This window comes from Struthio camelus, chromosome 7, assembly GCF_040807025.1.
Source record: "Struthio camelus isolate bStrCam1 chromosome 7, bStrCam1.hap1, whole genome shotgun sequence".
Lineage (NCBI taxonomy): Eukaryota > Metazoa > Chordata > Aves > Struthioniformes > Struthionidae > Struthio > Struthio camelus.
Window position 1 is genome coordinate 42,215,224 of NC_090948.1, and position 24,455 is coordinate 42,239,678.

Genomic DNA, 24,455 nt, shown 5'->3' on the forward strand with positions numbered 1-24,455 from the left:
CAGGCAGAGCTGGGTCTGCGGAGACTTTCCTCATTCGGGGTCCTGCTGCCTCTCTGGCCCCTCGTAAACTCTGGCTAGGTCTCCAGTTCTGTTTAGTTGTGGCATTTTAACTAGTTATTCCCAACATTATTGACACATAAGGATGGCTCGTTCTCGATGTGTGAAATTTATATAAAATTAAGAAGACAAGCCTTATTGCCCTGCACAAAATGTACAGCTCTCCAGGTTAAAAAAAAAAAAAAAAAAAAAGCAGACACACGCACACACACGATTAATTCCTCTTCAGTAGTGCTTAAATGGTTTGCGGTAGTCTCTTGTTTTTAATATAGTAATTGGTATAAATCATTTTCAGATAAATTTATCACAAAAATGCTGCTCCTGAACGCTTGTATGTTGAAGTCCAGTTGCTTAAGCCATGCTGTGCTCTGCATGGCTTGAACAAAACTCTGTTTTCTTTTCCATCAAAGCACGAGTCCGTTTCTGTCCTCGGAAAAATATTTTACGAAACCCTCTAGTCTTGGCAGTAATTACGACATGCAGAAGCTAGTAAGTAACACTAGGAATAAAAAATGAGCTAAATGCTGTGGGTCAAACACAACACGCAAAAAAAAAAAAAAAATGCAGAGTAAGCAGAAAACCAGTCCTGAGTACCTAATCTTACATACAAATTGAATTTCGAGACGGAAAGGCCAATCAAATATTGGATAAACACATGTCATCATCAAAACAGTTACGTATGTGACTAGGGCAAATACCAGGGGTCGCTTCTCTTCAGTCCTTGAAGCGTGAAAGACCATGTGCGTGTTGCCAATGGCTCTGGAGGAAGCGCGGAGCTGTGATGAATTCCATTTCTCTTGTAGTGACGGCTGAGGCCGAGTCTCACATCTCAGACGGCCGAGCAGCTTCACGCAGCCGTCGTCTTCCGTAAATGATCCTGCACAAAATGCTTTCCTCCTCCTTCCTCTCTTCGGTTGTTTTATTGTCCTTTAGAGAATGCTTTAAATATGTTTCTTTGGTCAGCCTACTCGTTTCCCGCAAAGCCTGTGAAAGATACGCGACGGATGGCTGAGGTCTCTTGAGTCCAGGTCGATGGTTTGCTGCAAGGCCAAAGGGTTTAGGCAAAAGAGGCGTAAAGCAGCTCCGGTGGCGCGCTCTGGGCATTTCTGGAGGATAATTTGACCTGGACTCTGGCACCTCTAAGTAATCCTAAAAATAATATTCCCGTACTAATGGCCTAGTTCTAGTTTTCTGAAAAATACTCAAAACTGGAGAAAAGGCAGAGGAATAGGGGGAGAACGGGACTCTCGGGGGCGTAGCAGGGGGGGAACCCTCCTATGACACGTTCCCTTTCTTCTTTTCTCCTCTATGAGCATGGTTTGTCAAAACCAAAAGGGTTTCACGGATGTGAAATATGTTAGGAACGTGTTAATGAGAAACGAATGCAGTACTTGTAACTAATAATTTCTGAATTTTGCAGTTTGAGATTTTCTTTGCACTTCATTATATTAAATTCAGCTTTTTTGCTTAGCCACAGGTGTTTCCATATGCATCCTGGTTTTCTTCTCAGAATTAGGACCAGATTTTTAGTACATATACAATATTTTCGGTCTGTTTTTATTTAAAGCAAAAACAAAAGCACACACGTTATCTTTAGGGAAATTACTAGAGGGCAGTCACTTTTCACAGTAATAGTGTTATTAGCCCTTTCTTTCCAAACATTTTCTTTTACCGTATTAATCTTTCTACTTTGGTTTGTCGCAGTGCATTTAAATGACCAAATATCAGCGGTCCGAATTCTAATAAAGCAATTGAGGCTTTTTTCTCTGGATTTCTCCCTAGCTTAGGAGATATTTTTGTACAGAAAACGTTTGCGGAAAAGTAACTCTGCCGCAGCTGAAATGCCAGCGAATCAAAGTCTCTGGAAGTGGCTCAGCTGAATTTGATAGAAAGGACTTTAGTATGAAGGCCCCTAAGTTTGGTGGTAGTAGAAACAGCGGAGCCTGCGATGCGGTTACGTATCCTGAAGGAAACTTGATTCTTGTGGCTGATCAAATTTTCATTTCAGACCTTTTTGTGTATTTTGCGTCCCATCCTGATCCGCTTCCTAACGTCCCCTGTTCCTTTCTTACTCTTCAAACGTCTTCATGTACAACGGCAAAATAAAACAGAGGCGTTTTGTGCTACAGCTGCTTTTCCTACATGACACATAGGAGAGCACGAATTGCAGTTTCCTGAACCATAATCCGTGATAGGCATCTCTCTGAGCTGCTACATTATGTACCAGTCTAAAGCAATTTATAAACCAAATGTATAGAATTCCTGGGTATGGACATATAAATGTTACCTAGAGAGTATACTGGGATGGGTTTTTTTTGCCCCGACACGTTTATCCATATTAAGCCTCCAGTTATTTTCTACTCCTGCCTATACCCTCTGGATTTCTTTTGGCGTTCCCGTTTTCCTCGGGATGACGTGTAAATCCTTTGCAGGGGCACACTGGTTAGAAGTGTCGGTGAGGCTCAACCGTAGGCACCTGGAGACTGCTTCCTGCTGTGAACCGCCGGGATTTCCCTCGCCCCATTTTGCTTTTGCCTGTGCACAAGAGCGCTTCGCTCCTTGTGCAGCAGAGCTGCTGTGCCAGTCGCAGTCTTGTGTTCGTGAAAATATCATTTATGAATGATAGGGAATAATCTGCAGGGGGAAAGCTTGCTTAGTAGAGGTAGAAAATCTGCTTTGACGCGTACTCGCGGTGACAGCAACGGGCCCTCAGACGGGCACATCTGCTGTAACATCTGGCCTCTGTCAGGAAGCCGCTTGCCCCGCTAAGAGTAACACCGTAATAATTTCAAGCGCACAGGTAATTTCTTTCAAAGAACGTATCTCTAGATAGCATCTATTCTTGCTAAGCTTCTCGCTAGAAGAAGCAGTGCTGTTGTTTTCCTTTGGCGTAGCTCGCTGTTCACCGTGTCTGAAGGAGCAGGGGCGTTACCTGTGGCGGTGTGCTCTGAAAGAGTTCATCGCCGCAGCCGGGCTCTGCAGACTGGAACAACTTCTTTGCTAATATTAGGTTGCGTCCTGTTTTTCCAAATTAATTACACTGAGCTGAGATCCAAGCTGCTTTTGTCGAGGGCAGCGCAAGCAGCTTGTTTTGCGGCGTCACCCGTTTCTGAGCAAGGCGTGCTTTGGTCTAGGAGCGAAGCGAGACTTACTCAACTTAGTAGGGAGTATTGAAAAACAGCTACGCTTTGTGGGTTGTTTTTTTTTTTTAAAAAAAAAAAAAGAGGTATGAGGAGATTTCAACTAGTATCTCGTTTCCTGGCATTTTGAGAACGTTACTCCTGCTCGTGCCTTCCTCGGTCGCTCTCAGCCCACGGGGGAAGGCCGGCACGGTCTGCGCCCCCTCCAACGCACGCGCAGAAACCTGCCGCGCGGCGCAAGAAGCAGCGAACAGCTCTCGTTCGCGTTTTTGTCCTTGCTACCTGTATTGCTCCGAGTTTCCCGCGGAGCCGGGAGAGACGATTAGCTCGCGTTTGTGGAGCCCGCGCGTTCCCAGCGGGGAAGCGCGCAGCGTGAGGCATGACTACGGGCCCACCCAGCGCTAGCCCCCTGGCCTGCCGAGGCTTGCGAAAGCCAGGCCACCTGGCGATAACGCTTCTAATGTTCTTCAAATTGCTGACGGGCTGACGGGTCCAGTGGTGGCTTGCTTGCGATGCGCGTGAGGGATTTCAGCCAAACCGGAGCTGCTCTTGAGCAGCCATCAGGTGATCGCAGTTTTTGTCGTTATCAGCACGAGCTAGATGCAAACTAGCTGCTTAGAGTTAAAACCAAGGCTTTAATTTTAAATGTTTCCTAGCCTCCCGGGCTTGGGCCCCCTTCGTCGTGAGCCTGAGGGCTGCTAGCAGGGCTTGTAAAACCAACGGGCCTGGGTGTTTTGATTTTCTCTTTTAATTCCTAGCTCAGTGCCGCTAAACAGACGGCAGATGGAGCTGCTCCCAATCCGTTGCTGGCACGTAAAGTCGCTTTTAGAACAAGGTCGTTTCTGCCGGTAGGAATTTACAGATTGTTGAAATGTTTCGCTTCCGAAGCCGCGTCTGCCATCGCCGCCGCTTTTGAGGCGCCGGTGGTTGTGCTCTGGGGTTGGCAGAAGGTTAAGGCAGCCAAGCTTGTTGCCGCCGTCCCTGATCTCTTCGCTTTTTTTCCCCCCCCCCACCCCCACGTTTCTTCACCGCAGCGCTCTTCTCCGCTGCCGACCGTCTCTAGCGCCTTTGAACGTCGGGTCATTGGCTTGATTTTGCAGTGGGCTGCTGCGGAAATTTGTATCTCCGCGTCTCCTGGCGTGCCTCTCCTCAGGCTTACCCTCCCTCGCAGCGCTCTCTCCTTCAGGCTGCGAGGTGTCTGGAGGGCCTTCAGGGGCAGCTGCTGCGTGCGACGTGCGCGCGCAACGCAGGTCTTGTATTAAGGAACGCGACACCAGAAAAAACCTCTGTGCTAGGACAAACTGAAGCTGGATACGGAGGCACCGTTAACGGGACCTCTCTTGCTCGTGGTTGCAACAGCACGCTCACGCCCTGTTCTTCTTTTTTCCCCCGTTTTTTTCATCTCTTGCCTTCCAGCTACGCAGCTTGTCTCAGCTCTAGTGATCATCCCCGAGTCCTGTATATCTGTATGTAGTGGAGCCAACATCTTTCTCCCTTCGGTTCTCTCAAAGGTGAAAACAAAAAATTGCCCTTCTGCTTCGTGTCCGTTTTTGAGGCGGTTCCCGACGTGTATAAAGCCATCGCTGAATTAGCCGTCGCTAAGCTGCGAGTGAACCTCGTGTCCGCCTCCTTGCTGCGGCGGCAGCGTCGGGTGTTTTAACTTCTCTGACGCCTCGCTGTGCGTGGTGCTGACAGTCTTATTGTTCGTGAGATGCCGCCACCCGCACCGCTTGGTTTATGGTCTTTTTGCTCCCGGGGTAGAGCTGTCAATGAAGTTATAAGATACACCCGTCAACGACTTTGCGTTAAATACGCTTAACGGTGGGGCCTGGAGCAGCCGTGTTTCAGCTGACGTCCGGCTGGTGCAGCGTGCCTTTGTGGAAGGGGCAGGGGACAGCCCAACACCTCCTCCCCTTCCTCCGTGTGAGGAGGACGCGCAAGGGCTGGAGACGCGTGTGATCCCAGCGCAGGGCTGAGCCGGCGCTCGCCAGCTCCAGCGAAACCCCGTGCACGTGGCCACACATCCGCTTAGCTGCCCGTCGGCCGGATTTGGCCCGGTAACTCCTAAAATCATAAATATTTATCAGCACTGAATCATAACAGGATTTAGGAGGCGTCCGCCCATGTATTTCTTGCGCGTAACGAAAGAAAGAGACGCTGCCGTAAGATTAAGATTAAGTATAGCTCTTTCTCCTCTTTGACAGTCATAACCCAACTCTTGAGACGTCGTCTGTCTCTTCCTAATGAAGTGTCAGAAACATTTACCTTCGGGACAAATTGCAAGGATAGCAAACATCCTTAGTCTGCGCCGAAGGAAGGTGGTGTCAGCAGCTCACACGCTCTCTCTCGTGGTCCTGCAAAGCCGAGCGCTGCACGGAGCGTCGTCGAGGTTGAACAGCGTATAAACGGTGATAAAAAGGGGCAAAGGGGAACCAGCAAACTGAGTATATTTGCAGTTGCCCCCTGATGAAGTGGCCAAGTCCCTCAGGAGCTTTTGCAGCTGGCTTTGTTCATCTGGGTGTAGGTGATTCCTGAGATGGAAGTAGCCTGGATTGTGACACTGCTGAGGCCGTCTACCTCTCTGGAGTGCCCGTGAGTTCTCTGAAGGTCTGAAAAATAACTCGTAACCTATCTGCCAGCGTTGGGCATCTGGATTTTAGAGGCTGTGTGCCTAAGGTCGGAAAGTTTCACTGTTTCCCTGAAGTTTCGGTTGTGAAACTCAGCTGCAAGAGATATCGTACGGTTGCTTCTGAGCAGTTAGACTAGCGCCACGATGTTTTTTCGGAGAGACTGAAGTTGTTTAATGCCCGTGGCTGTAACGCTCCCTCTCTGCTCTTTCAGGATTGCCTGGTGTTGGCATTGGTCTTCTCCGTCACCCTAATTTGGACCCACGTTTTTTTTGACCCTAGTTAGCGTACTTGGCGTAAAACACTGAAGGTGGAATTGATTTCCGTTGTCATTAAAACAAACTACTGTTAAAAAAACATATTATTCTGGCAAGGTGGAATTGGCTAGCATGAAAAAAATGACAGGCTTACAGCCCGACTAAACCAATCTAATAAATCCCTTCTAACAAAGAAATGGGCTTTTTATTGGGAGGGCGTAATGCACGTCTCACGGGGCACCTCCAAGGTGCCGTTAGCAGGGAGCTGCTGTAAATCTTGTCTCGCTGGGTTGAAGACCCAGCAGGAGCCAAATGAGAGCTCAGATTAGAGCTGTGACCGTGCCTCGTGCCAAAATACATGCCGTGGGGGGGGGGGGGGGGGTTAGAAGAATTAGGGTTGTGGAGTTTTTTATTTCTTCCTAGCTCTATAACCATGATGCAAAGTTAGGCACAGATAAGCTAGTGCTTCGTGCCAAATTGATCTTGTCCATGTTGTTCATTGCTTCAAAATGAGCTATGGTGTACGAGCTGTACTTGCCTGGTCTTAAATGCATGCACCGTGTGTTGTTTTTTGTTTTTGTTTTTAATGTGAAGGAATGAAATGATCGTTTTAAGAAAGCGACCTGGCATGGCCATGACATGCTTTTCGTAAGAGATTTTTTTTTCTTGTTTCTTGGGCAGCACATATATGGTGCGCGATCCTATGGATTGCGCTGAACGTTATCTTGTAGTATTGTGTTACGTCTGCTACTGTAGGCAAAGGCTGTGGTGTAGTATAGGCTTTCTGATCTCATGGTTGAATAAATGAAGGCTGTAGAGCTCCCTGAGAACAGCTTGACAGAGTTGACCCTAATAGCACCAAACAAAGCCGTTTTGACTACTGCTGTAAGCTGCAGTTTACGTATCTTCAAGGATGTTTGATTTCTGTTACCACTCAGTGTTTAGATGTTTCGTTAGTGACAGATAGTCACAGGAGACCTCTTAGTTGTCATTCTGAGATTTCTTTGCCTTTGGTTTGGCCCGAGTAGTGGCCGTGGAATATTGAGTGCTTCTCTACTAATTTCAGAGCGCAGAAGAACAACAGGTCGCGGGATAGAGAGGGGGGGAAGGTCCCTGAAGTCGATAGGGTCCTGGGGGAATTAATGTAACGCGCTGGGCGAGTCGGGCGTTTGTGCAGTTCTTAGAAGCACCGAACTGAACTCGGTGCCGAGCCCGGCCGTTTAGCTCTCAGCTAGTGAGGACTGTTGGTTGCTTGCATATCGGTCGGATTTTTTTATTGATTTTTATTTTTTGGTACGACCACTTCCTAGCTTATTTGTGCCTTGTGGCGTGCCTTCATGTTTATGTGGTTTGTCAGCAATTAGCTTGTCAGGAGGACAGCCAAAAATGAGCCCATTTCTGAAAATCCATTTGTCAAGCATCCTGTCAGCTGTCTCCTCCTCGCCTGGGGGTAGTAATCTTAATTTTAAAAGGCAAAAAAAAAAAAGTGGGGGGGGGGGGGGGGGGAACTCCGTAACAAAAGCTCTTCAGCACGTTTTCTATTTATGCATCTCCTAGCCAGAGTAGATAAAGCTTTGTCAATTTAGAGGAGAACGAAATATTTTAAGTGGTCCTTGCGTCCTTTGTAAACACTTTTCTCTCTTTGACCGCGGCCCAGCAGCCAGTGCCACGGTGGGAGCTCTCCCTCTTCTGGGCAGCTCTGCAGCCCGTTTCATGCTATGTAAAAGCGGCCTTGCTACCTCCAGCTACACCAGCCCAGATATTACAGTTTAAGTGGAGCATAGTCCTATCTCTTCCATCTGGTCCGACAGCAGTCGGAGCAGCTTGCAGAGCGCCTGCAGCTTGGAGCGCCTGCATCGTTCATCTGGCGCAGGTATCTCCTGATGGTGATGCGCTGTGCTGCGCGGATCTGCCTCACCGCTATTCCCCAGAAATTATCTGAAAATAGAGATAAAATAGGAGTTGGTGAAGTTGCCACCTTACAGGTCTTGTTCACTGATAGCGAGAAAGCAATTAATGATGATTAATGGCCACCTATCAAAGGCTTAATGACCTTGCACAGAGAATGCTTTTTAGACAGCCAGTGGAGTATCACCATCAACAACTCTTGGTGCTGCCACGAGACTTGACGAGATTTGGGTGGTTGTTCTTTTGAAATGCATGATGAATTATGAATGTCATACAACTACCTGAACCTTTTTGATGTTTAGGTTCCCCCCCCCCCGCCCCGTTAACATAAGCTGAAGCCGCAGGCTTGCGAAGCCGTTTGAATACTTTGATCAAAGCCTAATAGATGCTGCTGTCCCAAACGCTGTGTCGCTGCCCAAATAAGTGCCCAAAGGAGTAGGCAACGGTGCAGGTGGTAACGGGCCGCCATCCCTCTGCCCCCTTGCTAGAGGGAGTGCACCAGAGCGTTGTAGGGGTCCTCAGAAACGCTTGTCTCTGCATGTGGGGATTGCCTTTGAACAAAAGCACGATACGCGCAAAGGAATAGATCTGGAGAGGCATGAGCGGAGCGAAGCAGAGTTCTCCGGCGCCGAGTAGATGAAATAACTTAGCTCCCAGGGCTGCCTAACTTGTTTGCAGGACCGTTTCCTACTTCTGCAGCAACTTAGCGATGGGAGAGCGCAAGGGCACGTGTCCTGCACTGTGTCCATCAGCTCTGTGGTGTAGCCTCATAGAAATACCCGTTTTTGAAAAAACGGGTGATAGTGCTCTAAAATAAACGCCCTCAATCAATGAGTGTAGAGAATGCCTGTACGGGGAGGAAGGGCATTCTTGTTGAGTAGCTGTGGCAGCGTGCAAGTGTCCTTCTGTTTTGTTCTTTTTTTCTTGGATATTCAACATTTGGCGACGAGAATTTGGCAGCGAGGGTTTCTCAGAAGTAAACTGTTGTTACCTGTTCAGTTAGTTGCAGACCTGAAAAGTGCTTGCCTTTTTTTGGTTTAATGCCAGCAAAGGAGAAGTTGCTGCCAAAGCAAAAACCGTAAGCAGCAAAGTTAAATGAACCATTTAAAGTAATAGCGATATCTGCTCTCCAGGAGCTAATGCTTTAAACTTTGGCATGGAGGAGATTCACTGGACCGGTATGCAGCTTTATTTAAAGGGCAAGGTTAATGGTTCTTTGCATGCGTATTTACTCGATTTGTCTCTACTTGTTTTCTTTTTCCTATTAGGCTGATGATAAAGACACAGGGAATTACAGTGCCATGCACTACAGGCTCATCATTCCTCCAATCAAGGATGGTAAAGAAGGTTTTGTGATTGAAGCTTATACAGGGCTCATAAAAACTGCTATGCTGTTCAAAAATATGAGAAGATCCTATTTCAAGTTTCAGGTCATTGCAACTGACAATTATGGGAAAGGACTGAGCAGCAAATCAGACGTACTTGTAAGTATGAGCAAGGCTTTAATTTTTTGGAATAATTTCGGAGGAAATGTGGACACTAAATGAAGTTCTCTCCCAAGGAGATGTATAGGATGGTCATAAATTGCGTGTACGTGATCTTTTGGGGTCACTGGAATTGAGCTTTTTTCAAGTCAGAAGGCTTTCTGAATATCTGAAAAATACTTGCGTGTCTCATGGCAGATCTGGTCTGATCTCAGCGCTCTAGACATGACATTCGGTGTTTTATTTACTCAGTGAACCGTTGCTAATGGTTCTAATTGTTTGCCTTCAACATTGCATAAATTATCTTCAGGCTGTTGTTGCCCCAGCTGACAGCAAAAAAAAAAAAAAGAAAGAAAAAAAAAGGACTCTCTTTGCGATATGAGTACAAAGCAGGTCATGTCTCCATGGCAGGACAGAACCCTTTGCAGATCTACTCCCATCTATTTTTTTTAAGCCAGCAAGGTGCAGCGAGCTCCCATTTCGAAGCTGTGAAGCAGGCTTGGCATGGCATTAAGCCTAGAGCTAATAGCTCACGCTGAAGACTTTTGATAGCTTGGGCTCTACTCTGCGTTGATGTGGCTACGAAGCTTCTGGATCAGAGTTAGGTCTAGTCCGCCTGGCTTGCACCGAAGGCGTAGCAGTTGTATGGTCGCCTGCGCTCTCCTATGCGGGCGCACTCCAGTTTGTTCTGCAGGTTTTCAGGACTTTCGAACAGCTGAGCGAACAGGCTCTGAACATCAGAAATCAGGTAACTTAACTGGGGGAAGCCAGGGTTACTATGCTGCAGTTGTTTGTGTCTGGAAGGGGGAAGAGCCAGCGAAGAATTTTGGGCTGAGACTGTGCCTCAAGTTTTCAGAGAAGCCCGTTTTCAAAAATGATGCCGATTTTGGGCCCTGAGCTCTTTTCTGTGCTGAGTACGGGACGTTGACTTTGGTCAGTCGCAGAAAGCCTCAAAGCTTAAATTCTTGAAAGCCTATGTAACTTGATGGATTGGATTAATATTAGTATAAAGTTAATAGGGATGAAGCGCATTACCTTGTCCATGCGAACACTCAAGTGATAGAGATGACAACCGTAATACCTGGTATATTGAGTTCTGCAGGAATTCAGCAAGTAAACATAATGTGCTTGACCACCCAGAATGATAGGGCATTCCCAAGCCATTTAAGCTGTAGTGCTATATTAAAATGCAGCCAGAAGTTAACCAGCGTTAAAAATAAAGTGTGAAAGTATGTCTGATTAATTTATAGAGACATACGTAAGTAGTCTCATTATAGGCGCTCTCGTGTGATAAGTTTTTGAGCAAGGCACGAAAGCTCAGAGTAGCTGTAGACATAATTACAGACTGGTGCCATGCTAATGTCTTAAGTTTAGCTTGGCAGTGAGTGTGATCCACGCGTGAAGACCACCTCCTTTCTAAGACTAAGCTGTTCCTGGGCTTTGTGGTCTGAACAGAAATTATCCTGGTGTCTGTCAGGAGATGCTGGGGTGTCAGGCTCTCAGACTGGGAGCTCTCACTGCTTCCAGCGCAAGTGCAAACAGTGTGCGGAGTTAAAAGAAATGCAATGAATTACTCTTGTGCAAAAGGGTAAGATGCAGGGGAAGAGGGTAGGCTGGAGGAAGGTCTAGGGAGAAGAGGTGGGGCGAGACGGGAGGACGGCCCAACGAAGGCGCCTGTAGGAGAGCAGAGTGTCATCCCGAATTGAGATCAGGACGCTGCCTCAGAGCCCCAGCCCCGCTTTGCGAGCAGTAAAAGCTGCCAGCTCCCTGGCAGAACGTTTCATGCTGTAGGGGCTGGTCCACGTGAAGGTTACCCATCTACTCCTGCTGGCTGGTCCTGGTTGGATGACTCTAGCTAGACCTGTGGGGAGTTAAAGTGTGGTTCCTTTGGATGGAAAATCACTTTTTAGCTTCTTCAAGAAGAAAGTAAGCGCTTAAAGGTACTCAGTAAAGGTTACTAATGAATATGCATTATGATACAGCCTTTAATCAAATGATTATCAAGGGTGGGTTTTTTGTCCGCTTCCTTTCCCCCTGCCGCAAGACCCCCAACCTCATTTAGTTCTCAACGTGGACTACTCCGAGGGATCGGTTAGTGTCACATAACGATCAAGACTGCTGTTGGGGGCTCGGGCTTGCTCTTTTTGGAAACAGGAAGGTGCCTAGTGAAAAAAGCAGACAGTCGAAGGAAGGTCACTTGCTGCCTCGTGATTATGAACAGCTATATGCTTTTCCCGCCTCTGCTGCAAACTTCCTAGCTGTGGTGCTGCTTCAGTAATTTAGCCCCACGTTTTGCTAATTTTCAGCAACGCGTTTTTCAGCTGCCTGCGGGCTGGTCTGCAGAACTGTGGACGGCCTAATAAGACCAAAGGAGAACACTAAGTATTGTGAACATCAAGCCTTACGTTCCTTGGGAGCTGGTGACCGTTGACAGCATTGTTCATTCGATGCCTCTTCTCCCGCTTCTGACATGGAGTAAAAACACTCTCACGCACGTGAGTGTTGCTGGGAGACTTCCACCTATGTTTTCAAACTAATCAGGCACCGTGCTGATAGTATGACGTTTGGTGTTCAGTGGGTGACAATCAGGACACGAGGTGTCTGAACGAGCTCTAGCGTTGAGGCCCGTGTCTGCTTTTTGTCATCACAGCACTTGACCGTTTCCTTGCTCAGTAGACTGGCAACAGCAGCAGCTTTCCAAGGAACTGAGCGTTGGGTGGGCCCCAGTGGCAGTGTCCTGAGAGGCCCCCGTGGCGCGGGGAGGACTGATGCCCCGGGGAGGGCCCGCGCGTTCCCACGCCTTCTACCTCCACTCCCAGCGGGGCTTCCATCTCTCCTCGGGTGGAAGTGAAGGGACCGGTGTCTTCCCGCAGCTGCTCTTAACAGCCGTACCGTTAAACTGTACTTAGGGCCTCCGTTTAGCACTAATTTTAGTAACTGAAAAGGGACAGACCTTCCCAAATGTGTATGGCAAGCAAGTTAATGTTCTTATGCAAACCCTCATGTTTCCTTAATTTTGGTTTTGCACCCTTATCTCACTAGACCTGTTTATTCGTATTTTTGTATACGAACAAGCACTCATAATTTTGTGATCCGTTGAGTCTCAAAAGAGTAATTGCCTTTTTTTTTTTCTTTTAAGCGCTGCATTTATGCGTTTCTCAGTAAAGAGGCGCACAGTGATTGCTTGAATTGGCTAATGTAGTTAATTCTATTAAGCTGTTTGTTGCTTTTCGAGTTCCTTTTTGTGACCTTAGTCTAAAATTTATTTTGAGTTTGCTGCAATTCTCTTTCTCTCGCACAGGAGTCTGTATACGCCGATCAGTGCATCTGATGACATTTCAAGAACATTTAAAATGTTTTACGTTGAATTAAGCCGCAAAGCGGGTGAATCGGTGTTTGATGTGAAAGGATGCAGAGGCTTGTCTGCTGAAGTGCTTACAGGGCTCAGACTTCTCCTTTGAAAACCCAAGGGTGTTTTATTTTTGTTCCTTTTAGAATTACATTGACTACTAAGTCTGATTTTTTTTTTAAGTGTTATTGGGTTCTGCGTTGTCCTACTTCCCCAAATTTAGCTGCTGCTCTATAGAGCCCCTCTATAGAGAGGTGGTATGGGGCGTAACGATTGCCCGCGTCCGCATCGTGGACGTGAGCAGAGTTTTAAGAAGGGTTTTGCTTTCCCCATCAAAAAGGGGAGTAGCGGTTCCTTTCATAACCTGAGAGGAGGTTGGCTGTGCCTGTGAAGAGAGCGCTGTTACAGAAAGCACAAAATAATATGGTGAGAGCAATTCCAAATGCCAGGCAGCCTTTTCTTGGGATCAGACTAAGACTAGCTCGAGGAGACTAGCTCGGATGTGAGGCGGAGTTTGCCAACTCTGGCTGTTTAATTTGATGCGTGCGGGTGGTCCCTTGTGCACGCGGACCCTCCAAAACGGCCGCTGAGGAAGCGAACAGTCACTTGGCTTTTTGCAGAGGAAAATGCTGCACGGGGAAATGTGTTCTGAGGCTGATCAGCCCTGTGGTGGGGTCCTGATCCGCGTTTCACCTGGCGTTACTCGTCGTTTAAACCCTGCAAGCGCCGCGAGTATTAGAGAGGCATTTTTCCCACCTCTCTTTTAAAGGAAAAGATCTCAAATCGTAAAAAGGGACGCTGTTATGTGCAGCTTTATGGCACATAGAGGGAGAGGTTAGCAAGCGGAATTACTGACTTAAATAAAAACTGGCCCTGATGGCTGCATTGAAAAATTGACAAATGATTTTATTTTTTTGTAATTTCCCAACAAAGTATCGTTAATTTAGTTGAATTCATCTAGTACTTGGCTGTACATTCGCACACGTGGCGCGTTTCCAAGGTTGGATTTTCTTGTCGAGTCCTCAAGAATGCTGAAGCCGCTAGCGAGCGATTTTGAAGAGGGCACGCGGGAGATGAGTGCTTCCGTAAGCCAAGTCGAACCTAAGGCAAACAGGCTTTGCAGCCCCCTCTCCCCGGGAAAAAAAAGAGATTTCTGGTGCCGTCCTGCAATTACAGTTCTAGTTAAATCTTTGCCCGCAGCTTATTGCTTTTGGCGGCCAAGCAAAGCAAGATTTCCCAGCTCTCTCGTTTTTTGGATTGCAGTGAGGCACCGGTACGTCAGGGCCTGGCTGCGAAGGCGGGAAAGCCGTTATTCCCTTCGTTTGCTGCGGGGAGAACGTAACGCGTGGAAGCGCCGACTGAATCTCGCTCTTTTGTTTGCAGGTCTCCGTGGTCAATCAGTTGGATATGCAAGTCATCGTCTCTAATGTTCCTCCCACCCTTGTGGAACAAAACAAAGATCAACTTATAGGGTAATGCATTTTTATTTACTCTATGACTGTCGGAAACTCGCTGCTTCTGTGTGTGGATTCAGCAAGGAGCGCTCCCCTTTATGCCGCGATCTAGAGCTTGTGGGGTTTTTTTGGTTTGTTTTTTTTGTTTGTTTGTTTGTTTTTCCTTCCTTGAAAAGACCTAGGAATGAGCAAGCAAGTATTTTGATGGAGAGCAAAACCGGGTAGCCCTGGGCCCTCCGACACTTGGGTCCTTATTTTGTCCTTCCTCTGTAGAGAGGCAGAGGCATTTCGGTGCTTGCATGTGTTTGCTGTGTAGGCTCAAGCTAGGTTCGCCCCGAGTACAGAGCGTGGCAGAGCCTCAAAATGCTGAGCGCAGAACATGCATCCCCCAAAATGCAGAGAGAACGTAAATGCACGGAGGAAAAAGGAGGTAAAAAGAGTAAAGCGTTTCTCTGGAGGGGTGGGGCCGCGCATCCTGGTTCAGTGTGTTGCTTCGTTATGGCCCTATTTGGGCGACGTGGCTGCGAGCGAGGGCAGAATTTGGAAAGCCTCTGCCAGAACAATTAGTGCCAATAACGTCATGTAAAATGATCGTTGCGAAAGTTGTTAACGGGGTGTTGTGTTTGAGGGCTAGCAGGCATAAAGTGTTTTGGCGGGGGACAGGGAATTGGAAGCACTGATGCTTTGTGATAAAAGCGAGCTATTTTATCATATTAGAAGCCAACTGAAATCTTTTTGATAGGTATGTATTAATGGAGCTTGTATGCCACACCGCCAATACCTTCCGGGAGGAGTCAGGTTTTCATTTTTCGTTCCTTTTTGTAAGGCGAGGACAAATTGCCGTGCTCTGTGCCGTTAGGAATAGACCCATGAATTAGGCAACACAGGAGAGAACGCTATGGGAGATGGATTTTTTTCGGTTTGCTTTTTTTTTTTTTAACGATGTGCGCTCTTCTGGCAGCTCGGTCAACCAGTGATGAATGGCGTTTCTCAGATATCAACAGACCTCTGGCATCCCCGCCTGTTGTCACACTTCTCCTTCTCCATGGACATTGCAGTACCATAGGGCTGGCGATATAATGGCTCCGTGGAAAAGAAGAGTGTCATCTCTCAGTGGCTCTTGTCACCTTCGGGCTAGGAAAAAGTACTAATGGGTTCACTCCTGGAGACTGAGGAAACATCCCCCTTCTCTCTCTCTGGTTTTGACCTGGGTGGAACTTAGCTGACGGGTTCTGATGTCAGCAAAGCTAACTGAGTTGCTCAGGCAGTAGTTTGTGCTTGCAGTGACTCTTTCTCCTAGAGCTAGGAATAACAAAGTCGCTTGCCTCCCTTCACGCTAAGATCTTGCTTTCAGAAAGCGTCAGATGTTGTGTTGGCTGGGGAGAAGAACCACCAGGTACCTTTTAGCGCTAGCGATAGGAAAAGTTCATTTCTAAGGCTATACTAAGGCTTCCCGTTCACCTCAACACGCTGCAGCGCACACAGGTTTCTTTTTAGAGGACGAAATTTGTAGTCCTCCCAGGCGTCTGTTTTCCGGAGCAGGGAAGGAACGCCTGTTGTGCACCATGGGTTTCTACGTAATGTCGTGGGGAACTTACCGCCCTATATTGGACTTAGGCCGTGTTTGAGGCTCTCCCGGAGCTAAAGCAGCAAAATATCGATAGCTCTTACCGAAGGCGGTATGAAAACGGGGGGCTCGTGCCTGGCTCGGGTGAAGAGCATTGACTTTGCGACACACATCTCAGGGGACCGCGAGCAGCAGCGGGTCGGGCGTCGCGGGAACGGCCGGAGCAGGTAGCTTCTCTCGCCTTCACCGTCCCCACAAAATCTTTTGATAACGCCGTAGCAGCCCGTTTCCAGCTCCCAGCAGGCTTCAGCGGCGTTCGGCACCTCGAGAATAAATTGTGCTGTAACCATACCCCGAATCCTCTCTTTCCGAGCCCAGAGGAGTAGCTGGCGTATCCCGCCAGAGTCTTGGAAAACAGCCCAGAGCCACGTTCCTCAGTCTCCGTGCTCAAAAAAAATAAAATCCTTTTCTGCCAGGTTGGAGTCTTTTAAAGCTCTTTCATGCTCTTCGGGCCCTTCTGCAGGGAAGCCGCTGACAGATATGTAAATATTTCACAGTGAATGAAGCTTTTGGATGCATATAAAAATAAAATAGAGAACCGGGTTTTGAATGCTAAAAATGGGCTTGGAACGGCTTTACCTTTGCTAACGCCATGAGGCTGGGAAGGGAGGACAGCGTACAGATTTCGTTTCTGAAGACCGGCTTTTAAAGACGATCCTTGCCAGAAGAGGCTGCGTTAGCACCGTGTCGCAGGTGACGCGACCTTTATTGAGAATATTTGCAGAGACGGGAAGTCGCAGAAATGCTTCTGCGTATGTGTACTCGTCTGTTGGAGGCAGAAATGCATTTACTTCGTTGCCGTCTTCAGACTCCTTGGATTTAAAAGAGTATCTCACTACTTTTATTAAAGCTGTAGTAATTCACGCCGGACATAAAAATCGCAAATTCATATTGTTTTTCATGTGCTGTGCAGAAGATAGGCTCACAAGCATAGGGGAAAGCACATAATTTGCAGACCACCTCAGGCTACGGTATTTTTGCATGCAGAGTTTTCTGAGCTGTTTCACATAGCGAACGAAATTACAAAAATCAGAGCACTTTATGTAAATCATTAACAGGAAAAGACTGTATCGTTAACTAAATTAGTCGCGACGGAGGTTATTCAGCTCCTTCCCTTTTTTTTTTGGCATCAGAGTGATATTAAATACTAAGCTGAGAGAATACAATATTTAACCACCAGCTGCAACTCCTTGGCGATTGAGAATGTTAGGGAAGTGGATAGTCAGTCATTTTTGAAATTATAGCGATTTTCACAATCAGATAAATAGTGATTTGAACAACTCTGGGGAGCCAGTTATGACAAACTCTCCCCGAGCTGTGTGTAATTTTCACTAGAGAATGGCTAGAAACCTGTTAAGATCTGTATGTCAGATCTTGCGCTTTGGGAAGGCTTGCTCGGCATAGCCTGAGGTGTATCTTGGTTAACGGTCCAAATAAAAGGAAATAGCCGCTAGAAGAGAAGATTTAAAACCGCACCATCTCTTTCGCTGTGGAGTTGGAGTTTTTTGAGAGATAAGACAGGTACCCTTAGTTAACATTTCTGATAGTGTCATGATCCCTTCAAGTCTCTCAGTAAGGTCTTTCTGCAGCTCCTTTAATTCGGTGATGTCAGAAAAAAACGAAATGAGCTTTAGCAGAGAACTAAGCGTGTGTTCCCTTCCTCTGGACAGCTGTTCCTGGGGAAGGCAGAGAACAGTATTTGGAGGGCTTTTTCTTTAAATATGGCACTGTTGCTGGGTGAGCGCTTCCTTCCCACGCAAGGAGAAGCGTTCCAGTGGGAATGAAGTAGCCATCATCAGCCTCAAGCGGACCTGGGATCCTTCAGTTCTTTGGTTTCTGTGTGACTGCAGCTTCTAACCCTTGTTAGCATCGCATGTGCCAACTTAGCAAAAGAGTGACGCCACGTGCACTAAATTCCTCCACGTGCACGTCTGTGGGAGAAAAATCCCTTTATGGGAAATAGAATAACGGAGCAGCTCAGAATGAGGGCTGTGATCACAGAATGGCCGAGGTTGGCAGGGACCTCTGGAGATCGTCTAGTCCAACCCTCCCTGCTCAAGCAGGGTCCTCTAGAGCGTGTTTCCCAGGATCGCGTCCGGGCGGGTTTTGAATATCTCCAGGGAAGGAGACTCTGCTACCTTTCTGGGCAGCCTGGTCCAGTGGTCAGTCACCTTCACAGGAAAGAAGGTTTTCCTCACGTTCAGATGGAACTGCCTGTGGTTCAGTTCATGCCCGTGGCCTCTTGTCCTGTTGCTGGGCACCACGGAGAAGAGAGTGGCCTCATCCTCTGGACACCCCCCCCCCCCCTTCAGATACTTGTACACGTTGATGAGATCGCCTCTCAGTCTTCAGATCATCTGGTCCAACCCCCCCCCTGCTCAAGCAGGGTCACCTAGAGCACATAGCCCAGGATTGTGTCGTTGTTTGATGAAATACTCCATAGATGCTCCTCCACAAAAACTCTGCAATCCCTACAAAACGGAGATAATATTGCTCAGGTGACCTTTCTTTTCGTTAGTTCAGTAGAGCTAGTCAAAACCGTTTGGGCGTCGTTTTCCGTATTAACGCTCTTTACGTTGTGTGTGCTTTCTGAGCTGGTCCGGTGGGTAAAGACATGTGCCTGCACTTGGGCATGCGACTCTGGAGCTGCTGAAGAGCAGTGTTCGGATTGTCTCCTCACTTGCAGAAGTCATTAGTTGGCCCGTGTTCTTCCTATCAACCCTCTTTTATATCTCGAGTGCAGTGACAATGGAAAGGAAGGAGGTTTTCTCACTAAACGAAGAAATCTCAGTTGGTAGAGTAGTAATCTTTCATTGGAAAGGGGGGATCTGATGGAGTTACCCCATACTGCAAATAAATATGCAGAAATACAATGCTAAATAATTGATTTATTCCGTTGAATAATAAACTACGTAACAATTACACCCGTCTACACACTGGAATTTTGACATTCTCGCATAAGGAAATTTCTGTAGTCTCCTGTCTTTTCAGTGTGGTCTTGTTTGGGGCTCTCACACACACATTGGTGACAAATGCCTTTTCCTGTGTTTTGACTTCATTAAAGATAATTCACTTAATGGAGGTTATCAAGACAGAATTCCTGGAAACAGCTCATGGGATAATTCTCCGTAAGCATCTTGCGTGCTTATTTTGGCCCGTTGCAGGCCATCATCCTTTGAGTCATACGCTTGTAAATGAACAGAGCGCTTCCGTGGCTGAAGAACATCCACGCTCAGACTTCAAGTGCAGCATTGAAGTGACGAGGCAGCTGTGATGAGAAAACCCAAGCGTAAAAACCAGGGCTGATCCTAGGAGGGAGACTGCGTGAGCATTTCGGAATACAAAGATTCTGTCTTCTACCTCTAGCAGTTGGCATATTTAAAGTGAATCGCCATCGTTTTTCAAAGGAGTTGCCTGCTCTGCTTTGCGAAATGCTGTCATCCCCTTACGATAAACGTCGTAAGATTCACTCTAGCAATACATAGTGATGCAAGTTACCTATTGTGTAATATATCACATTATATATTATAGTGTATGTATTTTGGTTAGCATATACTGCATTATAATTTTATGTATTTAATTACACGTATAAGATTAGGTGTTGCATACACTTATGTGTACGCTTACGTGTGTATATGAGCAACGTAAGAGCTGCCATGCACGGTCCTTTCTTTAGACAAGTTTTTCAGAGCCTCAATGATTTCCCTTAAGTTGCTTTTGCTGTGGGCAATAGGGCACGTGGTGTTTCCTAACCTCAGCTGCGAGGGCCAGTAAGAGGCATTTAGAAGGGGCAGCTGACGCGAGTACTTTTACTGGACAGTTGCGCATACCGTTGCCTTTTATTTCTTTGCTCCTGCTTTTTGTTTTCTTAGATTGTCGGTATGTTCGGCAATTGCGTGAGTGACTGCCTCTAAAATAGAAGCATACTTATCAAAATGCGACTGCGGATATTGAAACTAGAGGTTGTCAGACATCACTGGGATGCTACGCTTCCTGGTACTTTACTGAGCTTCCTTAAGTAACTTCAGGCACAGCGTACCCTGGATGGGCCTTTGTGGAGATGCTTACTTGGAAACGCACAGTGCCTCTAAAAAGCACTCTTTGCTGTATTGAGACGCTCGACCTTTATGCACCACGAGGGTTTTTTCCCCTCGCTCCGTGAATTAGTAGCATGCGAGCACGTATCTGCTGCTGCTTTTGGCTGCAGTATATAAATCACTGAACCTCATTAGTTTCCCCGTTGGAGAAATGCCATTCTGTTGCTCAGTCTGAGATTGTTGCCCCGTAATTGCTGAGTCAGGCCTAATTATAGGTGAGGGGACTTTTTGCAGATTGGGGGTGGGAGGGGTGATGGTGAGCTTTCTATTAACCATTCTCTGCGGATAGCAGCTACTTCCCTCCCCGTAATTACGGTGTTCGTTAGTCCCAGGTAATGCTTATGCTTTTTTTTTTTTTTCTCCCCCCCAACGCGTGATTTGGGGGGAAAAACCGAGGAGAAGAGTAAGCACGAGACTGCCAGCGGCCAGCAGGGCAGGGATCACCTGCCTGCTCGACCCCTGGAACCAGCTTCTCCGTCGCTCACGGTCCTGTCAGCTGAGTTCATTTTGCTCCTGGCCCTTCGATCCACCTTTTCCCCTTCGGCTTCATTGCTCTGAATTGTTCCCCCCGAAAGTAAATTACAAAATGAATAACTAAATAATGAGATCAGAGGGACATTTGCCACCAGCTGGCTGTTTGCATGGTGTTTCACAGCCGCTCTCTGCCTTTTGCTTTGCTCGGAGAGCGCGTGTCCTGTGGTTCTCCTTTTGTATGGCGTTTAACAGAGTGGATCCCGTTTCTTAAGCTGATCTCGGGCTCTGCCGTAGTCAGGATGATTCATAAAGCTAGGCAGGAGTCTCAGTAATACAGACGGACGCTTACTCAACTCCATTTTTTCCGCTTGCTAATTGCATTGCCCGGTGGGAAACGCCAGTTGAGCAATCTCCTTCTCGCCCCTCCTCTTAATAACAGAGTGTCGTTCTGTTAATGTATTTTCTCGGAAGCACTGTAACACAGAGCATGACTTTGCAGATAAAGTTGTAAACTTCTGCTTTACTTTGAAGTTGCTTACTCTAGCAGTAAAAAGCCTTTTGGGCTGAGATCTGAAGATACGGCTTTTGGGTCAAAGTCGAGACTCGCTCTTGGGGTGAACGTAGCGTCATGTTCCTTCTGCAACGGGGAAAAACGATACTGAAATAAAAAGTTGGAAAGCGCGTAGGTTTTTTAGAGGCTGGGAAAATGCATCATGTGCACAAAGAGAAGTAAAGGAGCTTCAGCGATACGTAAGAAGGCTAGTTTCCTGTGTCTTGTCCAGCATGCTTTTATAGGAACAGGGTAACTAGTATTAAGACATTTTCTCTGGGTTATTTCCCAAATAACTTAGACGTGTTGTTATATGTAGAGTGAGTGTGCCAGCCGTGACGTTTCTCCAGAAGCTGGTATAACCTCTGTGCTCCACCTACCAATGGGCACGAGCATTGAAAATCCGGCGGTTGAGTTGTTAACCGTTACACCTGTTATATCTGGGCACAACTGGAATTTGGCTGAAGTCAGGCAAAATTGGGAGCGTATGCTCAGGTTTTTTTAAAAAAAAAAAAAAAAAAACTTGAAAAATCTATATTGAGATATACCAGCAAAGCTTCATGCTCTCGAATCTGCGTTGTTGCTTAAATGTGCTTACATTTTTCAAATAACTGGAATTTGAGCGTATTGTTGTTATTATTGCGAGGTTACTCTAGGCAGCTAGAATTTTCAGCAGAGGAGCCAGAAGTTGCACAGGATACCAAGTCTTTCAGCACTTGTAGCTCAAAGCGTACCTAGTTATTTCAGCATCCTGAACGAAAGAACGGATTGCTTAAATTATTTTTTATGTGCTCGAAAAACTCCAGAAACACACCAGACTGTAAAAAAATGTGAGAGAACTGGACCGTTTTTTCCCGTAGAGTTTCCTGCTGTGAAAACTGAGAAATAATTACATTCAGGTTTGGGTGAAAGTCTAAGATGTTGAGTTTCTTTTGTTTGCATGCTGATGCAGAGGACATGCATAAAAACTTAGGGATTTGGCCTGAGGGTCTAAAACTACTTCAGCGTTGCAGTACTTTTTAGGGCCGTGCCATGCATCTTCTCCACCAGGGACAATGGAGGGTCATTACACCTTGCTGCTGACTTACCAAGTCTTACCCAAAGGTTATTGACCCATATATATTTGTACAGTTGCTGTTGCTGCTGGGCTCTAGCACAGCTGACTCCATATCTAGTATATTGAGGTAGATTAATTCGCCTGAGCGGGCGTTCGTGTTGGCTCATTTCCGAGTGTGTCCAAGGATGAGGGGGGGGGGGAAAAAAGTCTCTGGCTTTTCACAGGGGTTTTTAAGGCCACATTATGCTCTCAGTGACAGTGAAAATCCTCTTGACTTTCATTTCACTGGCACCACTGCTTGGGATTTGGAAAGTAATGGTAATGAAGATGCCCTAGGAGGAATTTGTTTGTTATGCTGCATCAGCAGAGCTAAAGAGAATTAAAGCAGTAGATACATCTTACTATTCACTAAGCCGCCAGGTCCACCTCCCACTACACCAGGGCTGGGAAAATCATAATTGCACTGATTGCCTTAACAAGGGGCAAGTGAATTTTAAGCTAATTTTTGCTGAGAAGTACAGTAGGACTGCCTACACAGTTATTAGGCGATGGTTTTTGAAATTTGGTTCTTAGTATTTGTAGTACTACAAATAGGTGGCCGCTGGGAGTAGGGTTTTAAAACACGGCCTTTAGTATTGCGGGTTCAACCGAATGACTTTTAAAATAATTCTCTGGGGAACTGCCCTGTTTTGAAGTGCATTCTCTAAGTGCTACTTTTTGGTCTTCTGTGCCTTTCTGTAATATTTCATTCCCCACACGCTATAAATTTCTTCAACCTAGACATCCAATTTATAAGTTTCAGATGAAATATTACGCTCATTGAACCCTACTGGGCCACAGTCCTTGCAGCGTCAAAGCCAATGGCTTGCAATGTTACGTATTTCTCCTAGTCAGAATCCAGCCTGTTATTTATTCTTCCGTTTTAATGGTGTTTTAGACAAAGGCACTGTCAACAGCAATGAATTCCAGCACAAGTCATGCCCTGAGTTTCTGAGAAAAGGGCATACTCTTCCCGGGTTCTGCTGCGTTTTAACCTTCCAACCTTACAGGATCTTGAAAAATAGCAAAACTCCCAATCAAACCAAACGTCCCTCGTTGGCAGGGAGCAGAAGGATTAAATAAGAATTGGTCAGGACTAGAAAAAAACTTTTGCTTTTGAGAAGCTGATTTGACTTCTGCTTTTGTGAAAATCAACATTCACCGCAATCGTAACGAAAATGTGTCCAAACGTGTCTAGATTTTTCTGTAACGGGCAAAATAATACCTCTCCACAAGGTATTCTTATCTTAGGAGCGAGCGGTATCTTATCTTAGGAGAAGATAAGTGCGCACAAGTTAGGGAGGGAAGTGTTGTACATACTGAAGCTATATGAATCCTTGTGCAAAAGACTGTTCTTAAGACAGTTACGTTGTTTTTTTTTTTGTTTTGTTTTGTTTTTTTTTAAGTCCCTTATACTTTCGTGATGTTGGGGGATTTTTTTTTTTTTTATAGTAGTCTGCATATCTTGGAGTTGCTCTGTCAAGCTTTACCCAGCAGAATTACTGCTATTCAGATGTCGGTGGCAGGGTAGCATCCTACCTGCCAAGTAAGTGCGAGTCCGAGGCAGAGGTGAGTAGAGTTCACCGTTTCGGCAAATAACGGGAACGCTCGTTTGGACAAGGCCGGTCAGTTAGCGATACCCAGGCAACGTGCTGTCTTTATTATTTAGATTACAAAAAGTGCTCTGCGCATATATATTAGCTGCTAGGTTCGGACCGAGTTCTGACAGGCCTAGGTTTTTTTCCAGTTCTTTAGGAAACGCCTCCGTTTTAGGGCCATGCTCGATTTTCACAGGAAGAGCGGAGGAGCTGAGTGGATGAATGTGAATCGGTGGTCTTGAAAAATCACGAGTGCGCGATATGGCTTTGTCAGCATTACTTTGCTTTGGAAATCACACGTTGGGGAAAAAACAAAAAAAAATACCCAGCAAAATGTAATGTCAACAACTGCAAGATATTTTGTTGAAGACGCCAAGCGAGTTCTTGAAGTCATCCATGCTTCTCTTCGTTTTTACGAGATTTGTTTTCCTTAGCGCCCGGTTCCTGTATCCTTAATACCTCAGGCAGCATGTTGCTTCTCTTCCTCTTGCTTTTGCGCTCTATGAGATGTCTTAATATCCTTGCCCCGTAGTGATGGTTGAAACTCTTCTGATGACGCTGTCTACATACCTTTCTGTTTTCCTTCTGGCACCCTCCGTTCTTTCCTGCGTTTGGCTCCCCGACCATCTCTGCTGACATCCCCCGTTGCAGTCTTGATGGGAACGGCAGTTCTCCCTGTTGCATACAGGATTTTAAGTTCATGGAGTTGAGCCGCGATACCTCTGAATCTCTTTCTC

General features: G+C 46.5%; 1 protein-coding gene across 11 annotated transcripts in view; it reads left to right on the forward strand.

Annotated features, from left to right (window-relative positions):
* PCDH15 (protocadherin related 15) overlaps positions 1 to 24,455 on the forward strand; it is a 1,072,490-nt gene that overhangs the window by 1,015,023 nt on the left and 33,012 nt on the right. For all 11 annotated transcript variants that reach the window (XM_068951042.1, XM_068951049.1, XM_068951046.1 and 8 more), the window contains 2 exons: positions 9,258 to 9,473; positions 14,206 to 14,294. In XM_068951042.1, the coding sequence (XP_068807143.1) occupies positions 9,258 to 9,473; positions 14,206 to 14,294 (305 nt within the window). The remainder of the gene's footprint in view (positions 1 to 9,257; positions 9,474 to 14,205; positions 14,295 to 24,455) is intronic.